General features: G+C 59.6%; 5 protein-coding genes across 6 annotated transcripts; 3 read left to right on the forward strand and 2 right to left on the reverse strand.

Moving 5' to 3' along the window:
• Positions 1 to 890: 890 nt before the first annotated feature.
• H310_10180 lies at positions 891 to 3,097 on the forward strand. 2 transcript variants are annotated; one of them, XM_008876461.1, is made up of 2 exons: positions 891 to 1,701; positions 1,752 to 3,097. In XM_008876461.1, the coding sequence occupies exons 1-2, from the start codon at positions 1,269 to 1,271 to the stop codon at positions 3,062 to 3,064; spliced, it is 1,746 nt and encodes a 581-aa protein (XP_008874683.1). In that variant the 5' UTR covers positions 891 to 1,268; the 3' UTR covers positions 3,065 to 3,097. The 2 variants fall into 2 exon arrangements, with proteins under 2 accessions (XP_008874683.1, XP_008874684.1); XM_008876462.1 differs by having other exon boundaries at positions 891 to 3,097.
• A 307-nt stretch (positions 3,098 to 3,404) lies between these two features.
• Positions 3,405 to 5,956, reverse strand: H310_10181 (serine/threonine protein kinase). The gene is made up of 8 exons (XM_008876463.1): positions 5,814 to 5,956; positions 5,650 to 5,760; positions 5,492 to 5,599; positions 5,350 to 5,445; positions 5,214 to 5,300; positions 4,581 to 5,162; positions 3,920 to 4,502; positions 3,405 to 3,871 (listed from the first exon to the last, which is right to left on the reverse strand). Exons 1-8 carry the CDS (start codon positions 5,949 to 5,951, stop codon positions 3,438 to 3,440), a joined length of 2,139 nt encoding a protein of 712 aa, XP_008874685.1. The 5' UTR covers positions 5,952 to 5,956; the 3' UTR covers positions 3,405 to 3,437.
• Positions 5,957 to 7,568: 1,612 nt separating this feature from the next.
• On the forward strand, positions 7,569 to 10,169 carry H310_10182 (serine/threonine protein kinase; the record flags this gene model as incomplete). Its single annotated transcript, XM_008876464.1, has 8 exons — positions 7,569 to 7,685; positions 7,744 to 7,857; positions 7,911 to 8,015; positions 8,064 to 8,159; positions 8,206 to 8,295; positions 8,340 to 8,927; positions 8,976 to 9,525; positions 9,619 to 10,169. 8 exons carry the CDS (start codon positions 7,569 to 7,571, stop codon positions 10,167 to 10,169), a joined length of 2,211 nt encoding a protein of 736 aa, XP_008874686.1.
• Positions 10,170 to 10,479: 310 nt separating this feature from the next.
• On the reverse strand, positions 10,480 to 14,344 carry H310_10183 (serine/threonine protein kinase; the record flags this gene model as incomplete). The annotated part of the gene is made up of 8 exons (XM_008876465.1): positions 10,480 to 12,281; positions 12,329 to 12,905; positions 12,951 to 13,562; positions 13,612 to 13,698; positions 13,742 to 13,837; positions 13,902 to 14,000; positions 14,051 to 14,167; positions 14,222 to 14,344. The coding sequence occupies 8 exons, from the start codon at positions 14,342 to 14,344 to the stop codon at positions 10,609 to 10,611; spliced, it is 3,384 nt and encodes a 1,127-aa protein (XP_008874687.1). The 3' UTR covers positions 10,480 to 10,608.
• A 1,878-nt stretch (positions 14,345 to 16,222) lies between these two features.
• H310_10184 (hypothetical protein) lies at positions 16,223 to 17,787 on the forward strand. The gene is made up of 4 exons (XM_008876466.1): positions 16,223 to 16,414; positions 16,490 to 16,849; positions 16,897 to 17,310; positions 17,358 to 17,787. The coding sequence occupies exons 1-4, from the start codon at positions 16,310 to 16,312 to the stop codon at positions 17,736 to 17,738; spliced, it is 1,260 nt and encodes a 419-aa protein (XP_008874688.1). The 5' UTR covers positions 16,223 to 16,309; the 3' UTR covers positions 17,739 to 17,787.

The following is a 17,787-nucleotide window of genomic DNA, read 5'->3' on the forward strand; positions in this document are numbered from 1 at the left end:
CCAGGCATCAACATCAACGCTGTAGCCGAGGTATTCGAGCCCTTCATCCACTTGCAACCTAACGAGCCACCAGCGCGATCGCGTCACCGCCATCGAACTGGCCCTTTCAAACAGCCACTGGGCCATCGTGCACATGCTCTGGCCAGTCGTGAACGACGACAGCCGCTACAAAGTACCGCGACGTCGCAACTCGTCACGATTCACAGTCCTCTAGTGCTTTGACAATGCCCTTGGGATGCGGCGTTACGAGCACGCCGCGGCGCTGCTCGGCCTGCCATCGTCCTGGCAATGCGACTTGACTTTTCGGGTGCGGCACCGCTCATGGCGTTCCCGAGGCGCCATCAAACCGTTTTGTAGGGTCGGTTGGTGGTGGAATACTTGGCCCCGTATTTATCCGTCGAGTGCTTGGTGGCCCTGCTGATTCGGGACCTACCCGTGGGCGTGCATCCCACGGCGCCATCGCAGCTTGTGGACGTTCCTGACCATTCGTTTTCGTGGATGGAATTTCTTGCCCCGGACATGACGCTTCCAGACGACGTGGCCAAGCCCACCGTGGTCCGGGCGATCCTCGACCACCCAACGTTCAAGCAAGTCCCTCGATCGGACTTGGTTCGGCGGCTCATGACGGCACGAGATCGCCACGACCGACCCGCGATCAACGCTGCCGACACCGACATCCGAGACTACATGACGGGCGAATTGTACTTCCTCGGTCGGTACGAGCTCTTGGATGGGCCCCCCGTCCACGTCAGTGCGACGGCCGTGGTCGTGCTCGCATACGATCACGGCATTTGCAGCCAAGTGTTCGACGAGTTTGCAGACGACGAAGGGCTGTTGGACTTGAATGGGTTTGTCGAGTGCAACATGACGTTGGGGCGGCTCCAAACGGGGCCGCGGTCGACACACCAACCTGTACGTGTGAATGGTCGTTCGCTTGCACGGCTTGTTGGTGTTTGGATCGTTCTTCGCGCGCGTGCGTGTCCTTGGCCCTGGCACATGCTCCGTCGACTGTGTGCTCCATCGCTCTGAAATTGCGTCACGTTTCAACGAGTGTACTCGCGCTCCCCCCCACTTTTATGCATGGCCGCGCTGTGCGGTGGAATGCTGCAACTGACGCCATGGACTTGTAGGGAACGCAAGCTTGCGAGCGATGGGAATCTGAATTTGAAATCTGGGATGTCGACAGCGACGACGTCTTGACCAAGGACGAGTACCAGCGGTACTGCGACCAGACGTTCGGCAACAAGCTCCGAGTGGCGCTCAAGTTTATGAAACACGAAAGCGATTGGGCTCGTGAAGTCTGGACTCGCCGCGGCCTCGATTCCAAATACGTGCTCGGCCTGTTACCGTCGCATGTCCCTGCCGACTGCGCCGACCACATTGCGCAGCTCCAACTGTCGTCCATGTCGAACGTCACGATGGCGTTGTTTCGACACATGATTGTGCTGCCTGCTGCCGATCGGAGCCTGGAAGACGTGTTCTTGAAGGAACGGCCATCGATCGACGTGGTCATTGCGGTCGTCAAGGAGGTCGCGACCGCGCTGCACCATTTGCATGCCGACCATGGCCTGGTCCACGGAGATTTCAAAAAGCTCAACGTGGTTCGCGTGGACAACCGCTTCAAGCTCATAGATCTCGATGCCGCGACCCACGTCAACGACCCGATCGGCGCCAAATTCAGCTCGGGCATTGCTCCCCCCGGTACGAACTCAGTCCGGTCGCGACTGACATGTGCGTGTTGGATGGCGTAGAAATGTTTTATCGCCTGCCGGATGCAGCGGCCCACGCCTCGTTTGAACAGCATTTCAACGACAACGCAGGGCTGTGGGCCAAAGTCAAGCCCAAGGGCCACTTTGTCGTTCGATCGTATCGCCAGGACGCGGACGCGTCCAAGTTGCCGTACGAGCTGGTGGCGGCGACGCCGGCCATCGACATGTGGGCACTCGGGTGCATGTTGTTCCAAATGGTGTCGGGAGAAGAGCTCGTGCCGACGGATGTGAATCAGGACGTGACCGCCGACTCGATCCACATCGCGGCAACGTGGTCAGATGCCAAGCTGTGTCGACGCATCGAGTCGCAAGTGGCCAACCAACACGCGCAGGACTTGCTCAAGCACTTGCTCGTGGTCGACCCGGCGTCGCGCGTGTCGGCGGCGGCTGTCCTGGACCATCCATTCCTGACGGGCGAGCCTGGCCACGCCTCCACGGCGGTCGTCCACGCGTTTCAAGACATCCAAGCGTCGCATCGCGACGTCGAGGCGCGGTTGAATCTGTTGCTGGAATCGGCGCAAACGACCGACCACCTCATCCAGACGGCGCGCACGCAGCTGACGACGTTGAAGCAATCGGTGGTCCGTGGCGTGTTTGATGCGTCCGAAGCGACCGTCCCAACGTCGTTCGTTGTGTTTCCCATGCGACTCACGTCCGCTGCGTCATCGTCGCACATCGAGGCCGCCATCGCGCAGCACTTACGGGCGCTTCTCGCAAGCGTCAAATCGATCGCTCAAGCTACGCTTCGGGGCGATGCACTTGCACAAGTCATGACGTCACTGACCAACGGCCAGCCCCTGTATTTGTACTTGGTGGACGAGGTTCAAGGGTCCATCGTTCTGCACGACCCGAACCACATCTACCCCGTTGAGATCCATCCCCAGGACACGTCGTTCTTGGCGGCGGTGGTGCCATTGCTGCTAGACGGCCTCCAGGCCGTCGCGCGGGCCCAGCGAGCGACCGGCCAAAGCAATGCCGCGTGGTTCGATGCATACGACGACATCGATGCGTTGGGCCAAATTGACGACATGATGGCCACGTTATGGCAAGGCTTGTGTCTGCGTGGTGCAGCTTTGCGACGGCTCAAACTATGGCTGTTCGAGAAGGACCCGACTGCATCTTTTGCTGGCCTCGAGCGCGTGCTTGTCGCCGACGGACTCGTGCGTTGGACATCGCACGCCCAAGCGCAGCAGCTCCGCGGCTCCGCGCCATTCCATGCGCATGACGGCAAAGGTTCTGTGGGAGGCATGGCGCTGTTGGACATGATGCTCGACGTAACAACACCGGACGTGTAGCCATCTACTTGAATAATGCATCCTTCCAACCCACGAGTGCCTTGTCCTGTAACAAACCCTCGCGTCGTGCTGTGCGCTGGGCCGCCAACACCAGAGGCTGCGCACGCTTGTGGATGGCAGGGGTGCGCCGCACGTGGTGTCCATGTTCGGTCGAGTCCAAAGCAATTTATCTCGACGACGCACGACGTCGATGCCGTGTAGTCCGCCAGTCTCTTGGCCGGCGGTGGCATGCACGCCCTCGCTCAAAGGAGTCGTCGCGTTGCTCGGGGCACGAGGATCGCCGGCATCGAGTGCGTCCTTTGCTCTCGCAACCACCCGTTTACTACACCCGAGACAGGCATCCATGTCCACTGCAGCGTGTTGTTTTACGCCCTTACACCCTGAAATACGGATGGTTCAAGATGCGTTCGAGCGACCACCGCTCGGACGGATCGACGACAAGGACGTGCGAGAGCAAGCTGCGCTGGTCTTCGTTTGCGATGTGCTGCTCAATGTGACGGTGCAAGTCGCCCTCTGTCCATGCCATGGCGGTCTCGATTTGCCCTGCCACAACGTCCTGGTTGACGTCGGTCGGGACGAGCTCTTCTCCAGACCAGAGCTGGAACATGATGACGCCGAGCGACCAGATGTCGATTTGAGGCGATGCCTCGACGAAATCGTACGGCGGAGAGCGATCCGTGTCGGCGCGCGAGCACCGCATCACAATGTTCGATCGCGGCTTGAGCTTGTTGTGGAGCCGCGAGTCGTGCTCCCAGTACAGATTGTACAGATCGCGCTCGGCGTCGTTCTCGAGCTTGTAAAACATTTCTACACACGCACACGATGACGTCCGTCGGTGGTTGCGATTCACGGTACCTGGCGGCATGACCCCGGACGAGACCTTGGACCCGACGCGATGCCCGACCGTCGTGGCCGCGTCAAAATCAATGAGTTTCACTTGGTAGAGCACGCGCAGCACGTTGAGCATCTTGAGGTCGCAGTGCACGATGTTCCAAATGTGGAGCTGCTGGAGCGCTCGGATGATTTCTTCGAGAAGAAATCGGACGTGGTTGGGGCTCGGGCGCTCCTTCAGATGGATGTCGGCAAGGCTGCGGTCGCCTGCTGGCAGCACCAGCACGTGCTTGAACGCTCCCAACCTCATGTTGTCATTGACGGTCAGGCTGCCGACCGCCGCTTCAAACTCGGTCTGCGCTGGCGACGGCAGCGCGTTCAAAAAGTACTTGGACGGCTCCTGACGCGTGATCGTGCGGCGCATCTCGAGCTCCTTCGTGTAATCCTCTTCGCGCCGCATCAACTTGAGCGCGACCTTGAGCTTGCGGCCGTACTGCATGTCGCAAAACCGCTTGAACTCGGCCTCGGTGACGAGCCCTGGAATCTCCTTGGAGAACGCCGCGAACGACGCGTCCCATTTGTCGACCGCGCTCGCATCATGCAATGCCTACAACGGCAGGATCGACCGCGACTTAGCGCGACTCAACGTGTTGTCATCGTGGCGAGCACGTGGACATTGCGTTACCTCGTGCTGCTTGCGCTGGATCGGGGATCGGTGGTGGCGGCGCTCGGCGCTTGGACATACTTGACTTAACTCGACGTTGCACTTGCGGAACGCGGCGAGGTCGACGCACATCTTGTCATCGACATGCGCGTGAAACACTTCGGAGCAAATGCCGTGGTCGTTGGCGAGCACGACGACGGCCGTGTCACTAACGTGGGCAGCCGGGCCGGGCAAGATTTCGTACCGCTCCATGAAGAAAAATTGCTTCTCCAAGAACTCCTTGACGGTGATTTCCGTCGTGTCGAGGGCAGTCCGATCGTGCTCGTCCTTGGCATACACCAGCGCTTCCAGGACGCGGTCGCGGCCAAGGTTTTCCAAGTCGTCGAGCAGCGCCTTGATCACGGCTTCCTTGCGAATGTGCTCCATCAGGCCCAGTCCCGGCTGGACAAACACGTTCCACGACAGGTTGTACACATGCGAGTCAAAGTCCATGTCCGGGTTCGCGCCGTCGCCGACGATCGCAAAGGGAAGGTCGCGCTTGAGCATGCGGACAAGGCCAGGAATCGTCATGTGCTTGGCCACCGACTCGAGAAGCAGCGAGTCCTATGCACATATACCAGCATGACGCTTCGATGTTTTCGCAGAGACGTGTACGTTGTGCAGCACGTCAAAGTCGTGGCCGAGCTCGATGATGGCGGCAACGACTTCGAATTGACGCGACTTCAGCGCTTCCGACATGCACTGGGACGACGACGATCAGGTCAAACGGGTCGACATGAGATCGCCCTACTTTTTCCTTGGACGTGTCGTCGAGGTGCTCCCAGAGCGCTGGCACGATGGCGGCGCGGCCGTAGGATGCGACTTCCGTTGCCGCCGACACGCCTTTCTACGCACGACGTTCGTGACCCGGCCACAGTCGGACAAGGACGTACGTCGGTGGTGGCGTCGCAATTGATCGTGCCGCGCGGCAGGGCGAGGAGGAGGTGGGCAATGTCACAGTATCCCTTTTGGATTGCTCGGATCAACGGCGTCGTGGATTTCTGCGTCGGTGCACAGAGTGAATCGCCGACGGCCGAGTGGGTTTAATTACCTTGTGGATGCGGTTGGGAAGGTTCACGTCGATGGAGGCCACTGCCAGGAGCAACGAAATCACTGGCTTGTAGTTTTGCAGCACGGCAAGGTGCAGCGGCGTCGTTTGAATCTGCAGGGTTCGTGTGAGGCGGCGGCGCTCGCGACAAGCAACGACGTGCTCACCTTGGCGACTTCTCTCATCGCGTTCACGTTCACAGCGCCGTCCGCAAGAATGTCCCGAACTGCATCCTCATCCTTGTTCGCCACCGCGTCAAACAGCTTGTCCTCGGCCGTCGCCGCCTTGGCCGGTGGACGCGCCATCGGGATCGTTCAAAAGTGAAAGTTTTCATCCATTTTTCATGAACTTCCTACTGTAGTGCGTACGGTACATGAAAAAATCGAGCGGTTCGGTGGGCTCCATGACCGGGGGCTCGTCGATCGGGCGGCGCAGCGGTCGTCTGCGCGCGGGGAGGGGGTGCCGTCCCGTCGGGCCATCGGTGTCTATCGGCGGTGATGTGTGTGGCCCTGCGGGACGTTTCTATATGGCCTTGTTCAAGGGGGTGGATCTCGAGTGAGAGGTGCAGTTCGTTGGCGGTTGCTTGCATGTGCCATGCATGGAGTGACGAGGGTCCGATGGGGGGAGAACGGGGGAGGGCCGCCCCCGTCAAACGAGCACCTCGCTCCACTGAACGAGGCTGCCGTGTCGGGATGTGTCCAAGGCAGATTGAAGCGACGGGCTCGATCGACACTCTCGGCGCACGCGCAGCCCTACGGGCGAAGCCCCCCCTCGGACGGCCTGGTTGAATACGCGGGTTGCTTGTGGTATTGTTTTGGTTGGCCCGGGGGCATAGGCTGTGTCGTTGCAAAAGATCTCCAAATCTATCGAACGCAGGCCAGCCCGTCGGTGCTACTCTCTGCGGGAGCCCACGGGATCCGTCCATCTACACGGCTCCCGTCGTGCACGGGCAGAAGGACGGTCCAGCGCGACCGAAGGTCCGTGGCGCACTACTCTCTACAACCAGTAGCTTGCGCCTGGCTTTTCTGTCCAGATGACGAAATTGATTCCATGACAGACCGACCCTGCCTGGAACGGGGTCGTGTCGGCCGACGTGCTGGCGGCGTCCACTCGGCAGCCTCTTCGCGCATCATCGTGGGCGCCGAGCCTCTTGGCATCGTCGACCGCAAGCCCACCGACTGCCACCCGACTCATGGCGCCGCCACGGCTCTGCCCCTACGGTACTGGAGCATATCTCTTGGCCTTTCCCGTATCTGGTCCTTTCTCGACCGACGAGAAGGATCTGTCTCGAGGGGGATTCGAAATATCGTTGTCGCGGGGGTTCTCGCCCGTGTCGCGGTTGTTGCGCCCCCACACGCAACCACACGCTGTGGGGGGGGGCGTCCCCATGGCACACTCTCGCGCCCCCACGCTCCGTTCCCAGTGATGGTCGCGCCACCCATGGAATTGTTGGACGTGCCGGCCGCGCTTGCCCCCGTACTGTACCGATTATTTCACGGCGTGCTCCAACCCTCGTGAAATCTTACGGCGGCTGTACCGTTGTCGCGACGCGTTCCTCCACAACATCGCTCGCGTTGCCACTTCTCTCTCCAACGGAACGATCGCCGCGTCGAGAGCGATGTGCAGGCAAAACAACTGCGTCCCCACCCTCTTGCGTCCTTCCCTCCATCGTCAAGGTCGATTGGAGTTGCGAGTTTGCCGTGAATATATTTTTTTGACGTATACTTGGCTATTGTATAAGGTCGATATATATATGCACCGCATACAAAAGTCAAGTATACTGGATAAAAAGAGGGTGTCATGGGATTTGACATGTTATTACGGCAAGGTGCAATGTTGGTCACGGCGTCGTGAGTGTTGTTGCGGCGGGACATGCCACAACGACCACAATTCCAATCGCTCGGCCGCCCCTCGATCGCGCCATGGCCGCTACCGTCCACAGCGACCTCTTCACCGCCATCTCCAAGGGCCAGATCCACGCCGCGTCCAAGCTGCTCGACCTCGGCACCAACGTGAATGCCACCAAGATGATCAATAAGGTTCGTCCATCGATCCATCGTTCGCGAGCCCAGATCGTGAATGCGCCGTGTTTTGTAGGTGCTGTACACGCCGCTGATGCTCGCTGCGGAAAAAGGCCACGACGACATCGTGAGACTCCTCTTGGAGCGCAACGACATCGACGTGAATCCGGTCCAACTGCCCCAGGCCAAGGTAGTACGCGCTGTCGTCGACGATTCGGACGCACTGACGGTCGTTTGGCATAGAAAGGACTCACACCGCTGTACCTGGCGGCCATGGCCGGCCATCTTCCCGTCGTGAAGGAGCTCTTGAAGCTCGGATCCAAGATCGACACAAACATAACGGTCGAGGTATACATTCCACGCGCTAGTTCAGGCTCACACCGTCGACGATGGTAGCGGAATGTGACGCCCCTTCAGGCCGCCATGATGCGAGGACACACAGACGTTGTCGACGCGCTGTGGCCATACGCTGACGACAAAATCAAACAGAGAGTACGTTCTCGAATCGCAGTGTTGTCGAGCTCACGCGTATGCTTAGTGCCTCCACGCTGCGTTGGAGAGCCAAAAGTTTGAGACTGTTGCGGCTTTGATTCAAGACCGCGGGCTTGACGTGAACATAATGTATCAGGTTCGATGTCGTCGTCCTCGCGGTGTCGCTCACAGACCATGCAGGACGCGCTTCTCCTCGAGTTTGTGGCTCCCTTCATGGACGTCAAGGGCCTCGTGTACCTGCTGGAGAAGGACCTGCCGATCAAGATCGACCGCAGCGACCGACCCGAACACGTTTCAGCGAACCCTGACCACAACTTTTCCTGGGCGACGTTTGTCGATCCGTCGGCGGTGACGTTGAACGACTCGATCGCCAAGGAGACTGTCGTCGACGCCCTGGTCGATTCGATCTTGGCCGATGCCACGGCCATTTCGAGAGCCCACGTCATGCAAGCGCTGTTGGCGAGCACCGACCAACACAATCGTCCGGTCGTCGCGCTCGCGGACGCATCGCTCGTCACGTTTATGAAGAGCCAAACGTACTTGGCTGGTCGATACGAGATCGCGGACGGCCCTCCCATCCATATAGGCGCTGCGTCGGTGATTGTACAGGCCGTGGACCATGGCATGTACGCCCAAGTGTTTGACGAATACGCCGACGATGACGGCGTGCTCAACGTGGACGCGTTCGTCGACTGCAATCACGTCCTGTGCAAGCTCGCGCCAGGCTCGTTCGTGGCGGGTGCCGGGGACGACGTCGATGACGCCAAGGTACGAGCCGAACAGGGCGACGATTGCGTTGACTCATGCCGCGACTAGATGCGCGAGGAAAGCTGGATCCAAGCGTTTGATGCGCTCACCCCCGACAACGAGTGCATTGACGTGGACGATTTCCGACGATTCTGTGAAGCCACCTACGGCCCTCACTTGAAAGTCGCGATGAAGTTCATGCGCCACGTGGACGACTACACCCGCGAGCGCCAACTGCGCCACGGGTTGTGCAGCCACCGCATCGTTGGGCTCCTCCCGATTCAAGCCGACCTGAGTGTCCTCCAGTCATTGCGACTGACGGGCTACGACATCGACTTGGCCGAGTTTCCCCACGTCATCGTGATGCCGGCGGGAGGACGTAGCTTGGCCGACATGGCGCACCATGAACGACCGCAAGGCCGCGACGCCCGTTCGGTGCTCCACCAAGTCGCTGCTTCGCTCGACCACCTCCACAACCATGGCTTTGTTCATGGCAATCTGTCCACAAAGCACGTGTTGTCCATGCAAGGGCAGCTCAAGCTGATCGATTTCACTGCCACTGCTCAAATCGGCGTCGATCACGTCGGTGCCAAGTGGTCGTCGGCATGCTTGCCTCCTGGTATGCCATCTCGTCCATCGATTATTCCGTCGCTCGTTCGGGGAGCACGGATGGTCCGCACGAACGTGCGCCTAACGACGTTGTTTTGTGTAGAAATGTTTTACCAGCTCCGCAACGACGCGGAACTGGCGCAGTATGCCGCGTACTGGCGCGACCAGTCCAGCTCGATCCCCGACAGGAACGCCCTCCGTCCGCGATCCAATTTCGTCGTACGTGCTTTCTGCCGATCCGCGTCAGGTCATGCGCTTCCGTATACAACGGTGCGCGCGTCGACTGCGCTCGACGCATGGGCGTTTGGATGCATGATGTTTGACCTCATCACGGGCACCTCCCTCGTCCCGTCGAGTCGCAGCCACGACATCTTGCCGACGTATGTGGCGACCGCAGCGACATGGACAGACGAAAAGCTTCGCCAACGTGTGGTCGAAGCAGTGCACGACCCTGCGGCGCAGCAGTTGTTGCTGCAGTTGCTCGTCGTCGAGCCATCTCGTCGCCTGACGATGGACCAAGTGGTGGACCACGTGTATTTTTCCGGCGGCCCCCATGCCGACGTCACCGACGAAGACGACTTTGACGACTGGGTGCTGGACAGCGTACCTGGAGACATTGCACGGACTCGAGCCAAGCGGAACTTGCACGCATGAACCGCGAGGGGCTCGTCGATGAATATGGCCCAGAAGCACGGTTGAAGCTATTGGACCGTGATTGCGAGTACTTGGGTGCGCGTTTTGGATAAAATCGAGATGAATAATGGATGGCTGGGATCAAGTCTCTTCTTGGTTGTCTCGATCGAACGGGTGGCCAGGAGAATATGCGCCGTCGGATGCTCGATAGACACACACCAACAAACGAGAGCCACCCACTTTGCTGCTGGCAGCCACACGAATGGATGTGTGGTTGCTAGAGACCGTCGATCCATGGCAAGTCCACATCGTCCCACGTGAAACCCTCGGTGACCACTCGAAATGGGCGACGAATACCTCGAGGGATGTCCCGAGCGTCCTGGACCTCCGTCCATCGTTGTACATTCGTTATTCCTTCACGTTGCAAGTCGCACTGGTACGAGGAAAAACACTTGCGTTTCTACATGACCACGCACTGGTCGGGACTGCAGCCACTGCCAGCGGCAGCTGGGACTTGTGGAGCCCGCGACACGCTTGTAGCTCGGTTGCTTTGGCAGCTGTCGACGTCCGACCAGTCTTCCGAGCGCGGACGGAGGAGGTTTTGAAGCAGCACGCCATACAACGAGCACGCGTCGGTGCTGTCCGCTGTCTCGTCTTGGTCATGGGCAGGAATCGTCCACACCACGTCGCCGTCCTCTGTCGCGGTTCGTGACAAGCCGGCCATCGAGAGGTCGGGGAGTCGTCGATTTATCCAGCGCTCGACTTGCTTGGCCATGGCTTGGCGGACGTGCCACGGCGTTATGTGCGACCCCTTCAGTCGCAGCGCTCGATGGATCGCGCCGAACGTGACGGACTTGGCAGTGCCTCTCTTGCAACTCAGAGCATGAAGGAACGGCTCGTGGGAGAGGGAGGTTGTCGTGGGTGGCAGTGTGGCGACGTCGGGCAAGTAGTGGCGCACAAAGCAGGCCAGTCCTTGTTCGGCAAATGGCAAGCTCAGCGCCAAAAACTCCACGTCTGTCGGGACGACTGGAAGGGGATACCCTCCATTCGCGGTGGTGCCGTGCATCGGGTGGAGTTGGCTTGGTGCACAGCCGACCACTGTCGTCAATGTGTGGCCAGGAACGACTTGACCTGTCACGCCGTCCATCAGGTACAAATACAACGGGTCGTTGCGGGTTAATGCAGCAAGGTGGGCTTGGATCGAGTCGCTTTGGTCCAAAGCGAGTCGAACCGCACGACAAGTTGATCGAAAGCTCACGACGAACGATGCCAATCTCGCCAGGACGACGTCGTCAAGTGGTGTGTCCCAGTGGCTGTCGGGCAGCAACACAAAGGTCGGTAGACCGACGCATCCCGTCCCCATGGAAGAAGGCAGCTCATGCGCACAAGACTCGTTGGAGGCGGCAACGGCATGCACCGTCGTCGGTGGAACCGACATGGTGTGCACTTCACCGCAGATCGAGACACTGGTGGATGGCGACAGAATGTTGAGGCGGTTGCCGAGGGCTTGAGTGGACGCGTAACACGTCGTGTTCGGGGTGACCGGCGCTGGCGACAAGCGCGGGTCGAAGCTTGGAGCGTGCCGTGCGGCAGCCGCATCCACGGCTTCGTCGAGTCGGCCGGCAAACGTGTCGCCCTTGCCTGTGAAATACGGGTGCTGGAGCGCCGCTTCCATCGTCACTCGGTGAGCGGGGTCGACCCGCAAGAGTTGCGTGAGCAAGTCCATGGCCAATGCGTCGTTGGGCCCAAGCGCCGCGCTGAGCTTGGCCCGCAGCGACACGTCCGTCCATGTCGCGGCGATATGAATGTAGTCGTCGATGACGTCGTCGTGCAAGTCAGTAGGAACCAACTCGGCACCGGTGACGACTTGGTACATCATGCACCCAAATGCCCATACGTCCATGGCGGGAGCCACGGCGCGCAACGAGTACGGCGCCGCAACGGGACTGGTCTCGCCAACAACGTCTTCGCCGGCGAGGGCGGTGCGCACAACGTACCCTCGTCGAGGCTTGAGTTTATGCCATGCCGCGTCCACATCTCGATACGAATCGTCGCTCGCGCGGGACTTGCCATGGCAGCAATACGCTTCATGGCGACGCATCAACTCGATCGTGTTCAGCTTGACCAGCATTTCTACGACGCAACCGTGAACGCAACGCAGCTCGAGCGCACGACCCAACCTGGTGCGAGTGTCCCGGAGCTGAACGTGGTCCCGGAAAACAACTCGCCATTCCACGTCGCGGCATTGAAGTCAATCAGCTTGAGCTCGTCGCGCACACGAAGGACATTGCGCGGCTTGAGGTCGCCATGGACCATGCCGTGCTCGTGCAAGTGCGCGACGCTTTTCGCCACCGCCTCGAGCATCCCTCGGATAGTGTTGCGACTCGGACGCTCGTTGACCAGTATGTCAAGTAAGGTCCGATCGCCGGCCGGCATGGCGACGACGTATGGGTATTCCGCCAAGGACTGTGGAAACGACATGTGGGTGGGGTCGGCGGCGGCGCCGTGGTCGGGACTGGGCTCGTGTTGCTCCAACGCGACGGACGGCAGGAGGGGCAGGACGAATTGGCTGTCCAAATGCCGGCGGCATCCAAGCTCCCTTTGAAGCGCATCCGCCTGCTTCATCAGCTTGAGAGCGACACGGAGGTGGGCGCCGTACGTCTGGTCGCAGTACTGGCGAAAGACATGGCTCGACAGCCCGCCGATGCCGTCCGAGTCCCACACATCAAATGCTTTGGTCCAGTCCAGGATGTCCGACTAGCGCACGTGTGAATCGACGAAGCAGTTGGTGCGCCGCTCTACCTGATGAACGCCCGACGATGTGGCGTGTCCAAGTGGCGGCGCCAGTTGGCCCAGAATCGAGTTACACGCGACAAAACCGTCCACGTTGAGCAGCCCGTCGTCGGTGCACGCATATTCGTTAAAGACTTGCGAGACCAAGCCATGGTCGATCGCAACCACGACCACCGACGTCGCGCTTACGTGGACGGGCGGCGCCTCGATGATCTCGTACCGCTTGGCAAAGTACAACTGGCCCATCAACGATGCGACGAGCGATGGATCTGCCACCGCCAGCACGGGGCGGTGGTGCTGGTCGTGGGACGACAGGAGTGCTCGCACGACTTGCTCCCGCGATATCGATGGCTTCGTCGTGCCGCCATGGTTGTTGCAAAGTGGTGGACACAACGCGTCGAAGATCGCGCTTGCCACGGCTTCTTTGGCGATCTCGTCGCTCACTCGGACGAGGGACGGATCGAGGAACGCTGCCCACGAGAAAGCATAGTCGGGATTTGGGACGAGGTGGTGCCCAAATATGCCGCTGTCGGCGACCTTGACGGGTAAGTCCTTGGATAGCATCAAGAGCAAGCCTTGGAACGTCAAGAACGGCGCGACAAACTCAAGGAGCAGATGACCCTAACGATTCACCAGAGTTGGTCGGCACGATGGCAGTACAGCATCGTACTTGAAACGATGGCTCGTATGCGACGCCGTTTTCCACCATGTGGGCGACGACTTCGAACTTGTGGCCGGCCAGCGCGGCGTCGAGGCTCTAATGGACAGATCCCATGAACGCGGCATCGGGACGGACGTACTCGGCGCTGGCTGAAAACATTGGCGGTCGGCCACAGCGCATCGACAACGTCGGCAAACCCATTCGCGGCGGCAAGTTGAACTGCCGTTGCATGTTTCTATCATCACGATGACTTGGCATGGAGAGCACGTCGACGTGGCATCTTTCTCGTGGTTCGTTACCTCCATCGTGGCGTTCACGTCCACATCGGGGTGTGCAAGCAGCTCGTGGACGACGGCAACGTGACCTTTCATCGACGCCAGAATGAGCGGCGTCGGGGACTTCAAGCAATCGAGGAATGTTAAGCATGCGAGACCGAGGCGGGGTGTACCTTGGCGTTGGCGGCGTGAGTTGGTCGATTCACTTGAACGTCCGGTCGGCCCAACAGCGCTCGAACAACTTGGACGTACCCGAGCTCCGCGGCTAGCATCAGTGGCGTGTACAAGACCTGGAAACGGAACGCTCGTGAACGCGACAGGGCCGACGTTGGGGTCATCCGCACCTTGTTTATTCGCATCGTGCTGTTGACATTCCCGTCGCCGTCAGCAAGCAGACGCGTAACAGTGTCAACGGCGTCGGCAGCAACTGCGTCAAAGAGCGGCTGGTGGTTGGCGTGTGCCGGCATCGTCGAGGACGTAGTGGGCCTGTTGGACAATGGCCGCAATCGTGGCGCGCGGGGTGATGGGCCGAGGATTCCATGCAAGGGATGGATAGGTAAACGGGCGGCGGAATGAAATGTTGAAGTTGGGGCGGTTGGGATGCGAATGTCGTGGTGGACGGAACGTGGCGCAACCTGCACGTGGCACACACACGTCAGATGCCGTGCGCCGCCCAACGCGCTACGAAAGGCCACACCCCAACGCACGCCGTGGCGTCGGTGGGACATGGGCTGCGAGGGGGCAGTGCGACAGCTCTGGCTCCAACCGACCACGCGTTTGACGTGGTGTTGGAGCGAAAAGGTACTAGCCGTTCCCAACGTGTGTTGAAGTGCAAACTCGATGCGTGCCATGCCCAACCGCGATGGTTACACCCGGGAAGTAGGCGCCACGACGCCGTCGACCAGATGCCCGCGACGACGTGGTCAAGATGTCAACTTGAAGCGAATGCAACGAGTCACTCTGGTCGACATGTTGAAGGGCGTCCCTTGCGACCACGGCGTGTGGCTGTATACACCACGATTCAAATGCTTGTTCACAGGATTCGTGCCAGGCAAACGTGGCATTGATCCGACCCGACGAGGAAAGCGCTGCCGGTGTTGGAGATGCCCAACAACTCGGCCGTTTGTCGACGGCGCGTTGGGCCACGTTGGCTCGCTGCGTTGTGTGCGGCGATGCCGGCCGCAACGACGACAACTCGATGCCATCCAGCGAGCCGTCGGAGACTCGCTACATGGAGGGGCTGGCATCGTGCATGGAACGTCGCCTCAACATGATCGACGGTCTGCTTGTTGGACGCCTGCGTGATCCCAACGCCGTTTGCATCTCTCTACTCGCTTGGCTTGCGTGGGGACGAGGGCAACCCGGCAGTGCATCCCCTGGAATTCCTTGCCGATGCCCTACGCATCATCCTGTAGCGACGGCATGTATAAAATGCCACCACGAAAGGCTGGCAGCCTCCGCGGCACGAACCACTCGGCTCTCGCTCTCCTTGCGGCTACAAATCAAGCCATCGAGTATATACACGTGTCGTACCAGTCAGCACATGACCACACAATAAAAGCAGGTGGCTATGGGGAATGGGCAGTGGCGCCAGAGGACGTTGCTGCCGCCTCACGAGAGAGCAGCATGACGACGTGCAGCCTATTCAAAAAGGCCAGCGTGGGGCAACGACTCGGAGCTGTTTGGCACTACATCAGAGGACGTTGCGACCATCTCTCGAACGGGCAAAGTCCGTTCAACGTCAAACGTGTGGCGCCTGCATCCATCATCCGCGGTGCAGTCGTGTATGTACTGTACAACACGTGAGGTTCCATGGCGCCACCGCAAAGAAGGTTGCCGCGTCAGCTCGCAACGCACTTGGGCCGCTTCACCCGCACAGACACAGTCGGCGTCCCCTTCTCCACACGATTTCCCGCCTCGATCAAACACGCGGGCGCTGTGGACATGGATCCTACAGTATCGGTATCTAGTTTACCACGTACGTTCCGTCGCGATGGATGCAACGACACGCCGCCGTCTCCCGCAGAGCCGACTTGACGGCAGTGCCTGGGGCTGTTGCGAGCACGGACATTGAACGCCTGCATTTCGCGCAGGCGGGAACCCCCCGTGACGGCGTTTGGGTGGTTGTGGCAGCGACGGCACCATCGAGTACCAGCGCATGGCGATGCCCACCCCATGGCATCCGTTCAGCTGCATGTGATATGGCAACTGCAGAGTCATGCGACCAGCGCAAGAGGTGAACGGTCAAGTGACCGGGCATCCCCATCCAACGGTGCATCCACCGCCAGTTCGACCATCTTGTTGCACGCGTCGAGCGTCCAAATCCGTGTCACTTGAACGGTGGCTCCACACCCACAACAAGTGACTTGGGTACATTCGACGCTGGTTCTGCTCGGACGGCGCCACCGCACTTGACTTTGCATCCTGCCACGATGTTCTCGTTGCCGTTAAACCCGGGCCACTTTCAGAGCCCGCCGCTGTCGACCCACGAAATCGACCTGTACAAGGCCATGGCCAAGCAAAGCGTCGACAACGTGGTGGGTTGCATCGGCCATCCGCTTGATTGCGACTTTTGGCCCGTTCTTGTAACATTCTAGTCGACCGCGATGTAGATCAAGAAGTCGACGCTTGTCGGTGGACCTGTCAAGTGGTCGCTGAAATCACGAGAAGGCGATTTGAGACTGTACAAGGCCGACAACTTTCGATCGACGCATGAACGCGACATTCTCTGTGGCGTCATGGAGGTGATCGGGACCCTGGACGAAGTCATGCGGCTCTACCGATGTGAAACGACTGCAGACACCAAGGAATACGTCCGCCGCTTCGGCCGCGCATACGTTGACGCAGTACATCTGTACACGGTCATGCCACGCCAGCCAGACCGTCCCAACGACAGCATCCACATCAAGTGGGGACTCGTGAAAGGACCTGTCGATGGCCTCATCGCGCGTCGGGACGTCTGCATCCTCGAGGTGCCCCCAATCGTGTTCCGTTTTGTAAAACTGAATGCCTTGTGTAGTCCAACATGGAGCTCCGACTCCATGGACGACGGGCGTGGGTGCGCGCTTTCACGTCTGTTCAATTGCAGTGCGTGCCAGACATGCGCGACGCGCTCAATGCGATTCGCGCGCTCCAGTTCGACATGGGCCATGTTTTTGTCGAATCCGATCGCCCCGGCTACATCGTCATGACTAACCTGGCCGACATGAACCCTGGAGGTATCCTCACAGATTGGGCAGCTGCACAAGCGATCAAGACCTGGTGTCGCCAGCTCATGGACATTGACGGGTTCTTGCGGGAGGACCGGCTGAGCGCGACGCCGTTTCTGCGCCCGGACCAGCTTTGTCCGTCCGATTTGCGGTCGAGGTGCCATCTCTGCACCAAACAATTTGGCCTGTTGCGGAAAAAGACACAATGCGTCAAGTGCGGCGAGGTGCGCGATCCAAGTCATTACGTGAGCTAACCGCGCATTGCTGGTAGGTCTTGTGCCGCAGATGCATCAAAGAATGGCAAGTTCGATGGAATGGAATTCCCGTCATTGCAACTTGCTGTTACCCTTGTTCGCTGCGAAACCCAGCGTCGTTCAAAGTGGTCAAGGGTCCCCCTGCCCCGGAGCAAAGAGAACGATTGCTGTACGAGCTTGCGACCCCCACCTGGGGGGCAGATGTGTCCCTGGTCGGATCGTCGCCACGAAGCTCGACTGACAACCAGCCCATCGACGACGACGTGGTGGCGTCGTGGAACATTGGGAATGATGCTTCGCTCCATCACTATCTTTTGCCATCGACACTCCCGCTTACGATGAGAGCCCGCCAGAGCAAGAACCAAACCGGGCAATCAACCAACTCTCGAACGCCATGAGGTTTCGTTCGTTGAATAATGGTGTACGAATGGAAAATATGGACATCAC

This window comes from Aphanomyces invadans (genome assembly GCF_000520115.1).
Source record: "Aphanomyces invadans strain NJM9701 unplaced genomic scaffold supercont1.25, whole genome shotgun sequence".
NCBI lineage: Eukaryota > Oomycota > Saprolegniomycetes > Saprolegniales > Verrucalvaceae > Aphanomyces > Aphanomyces invadans.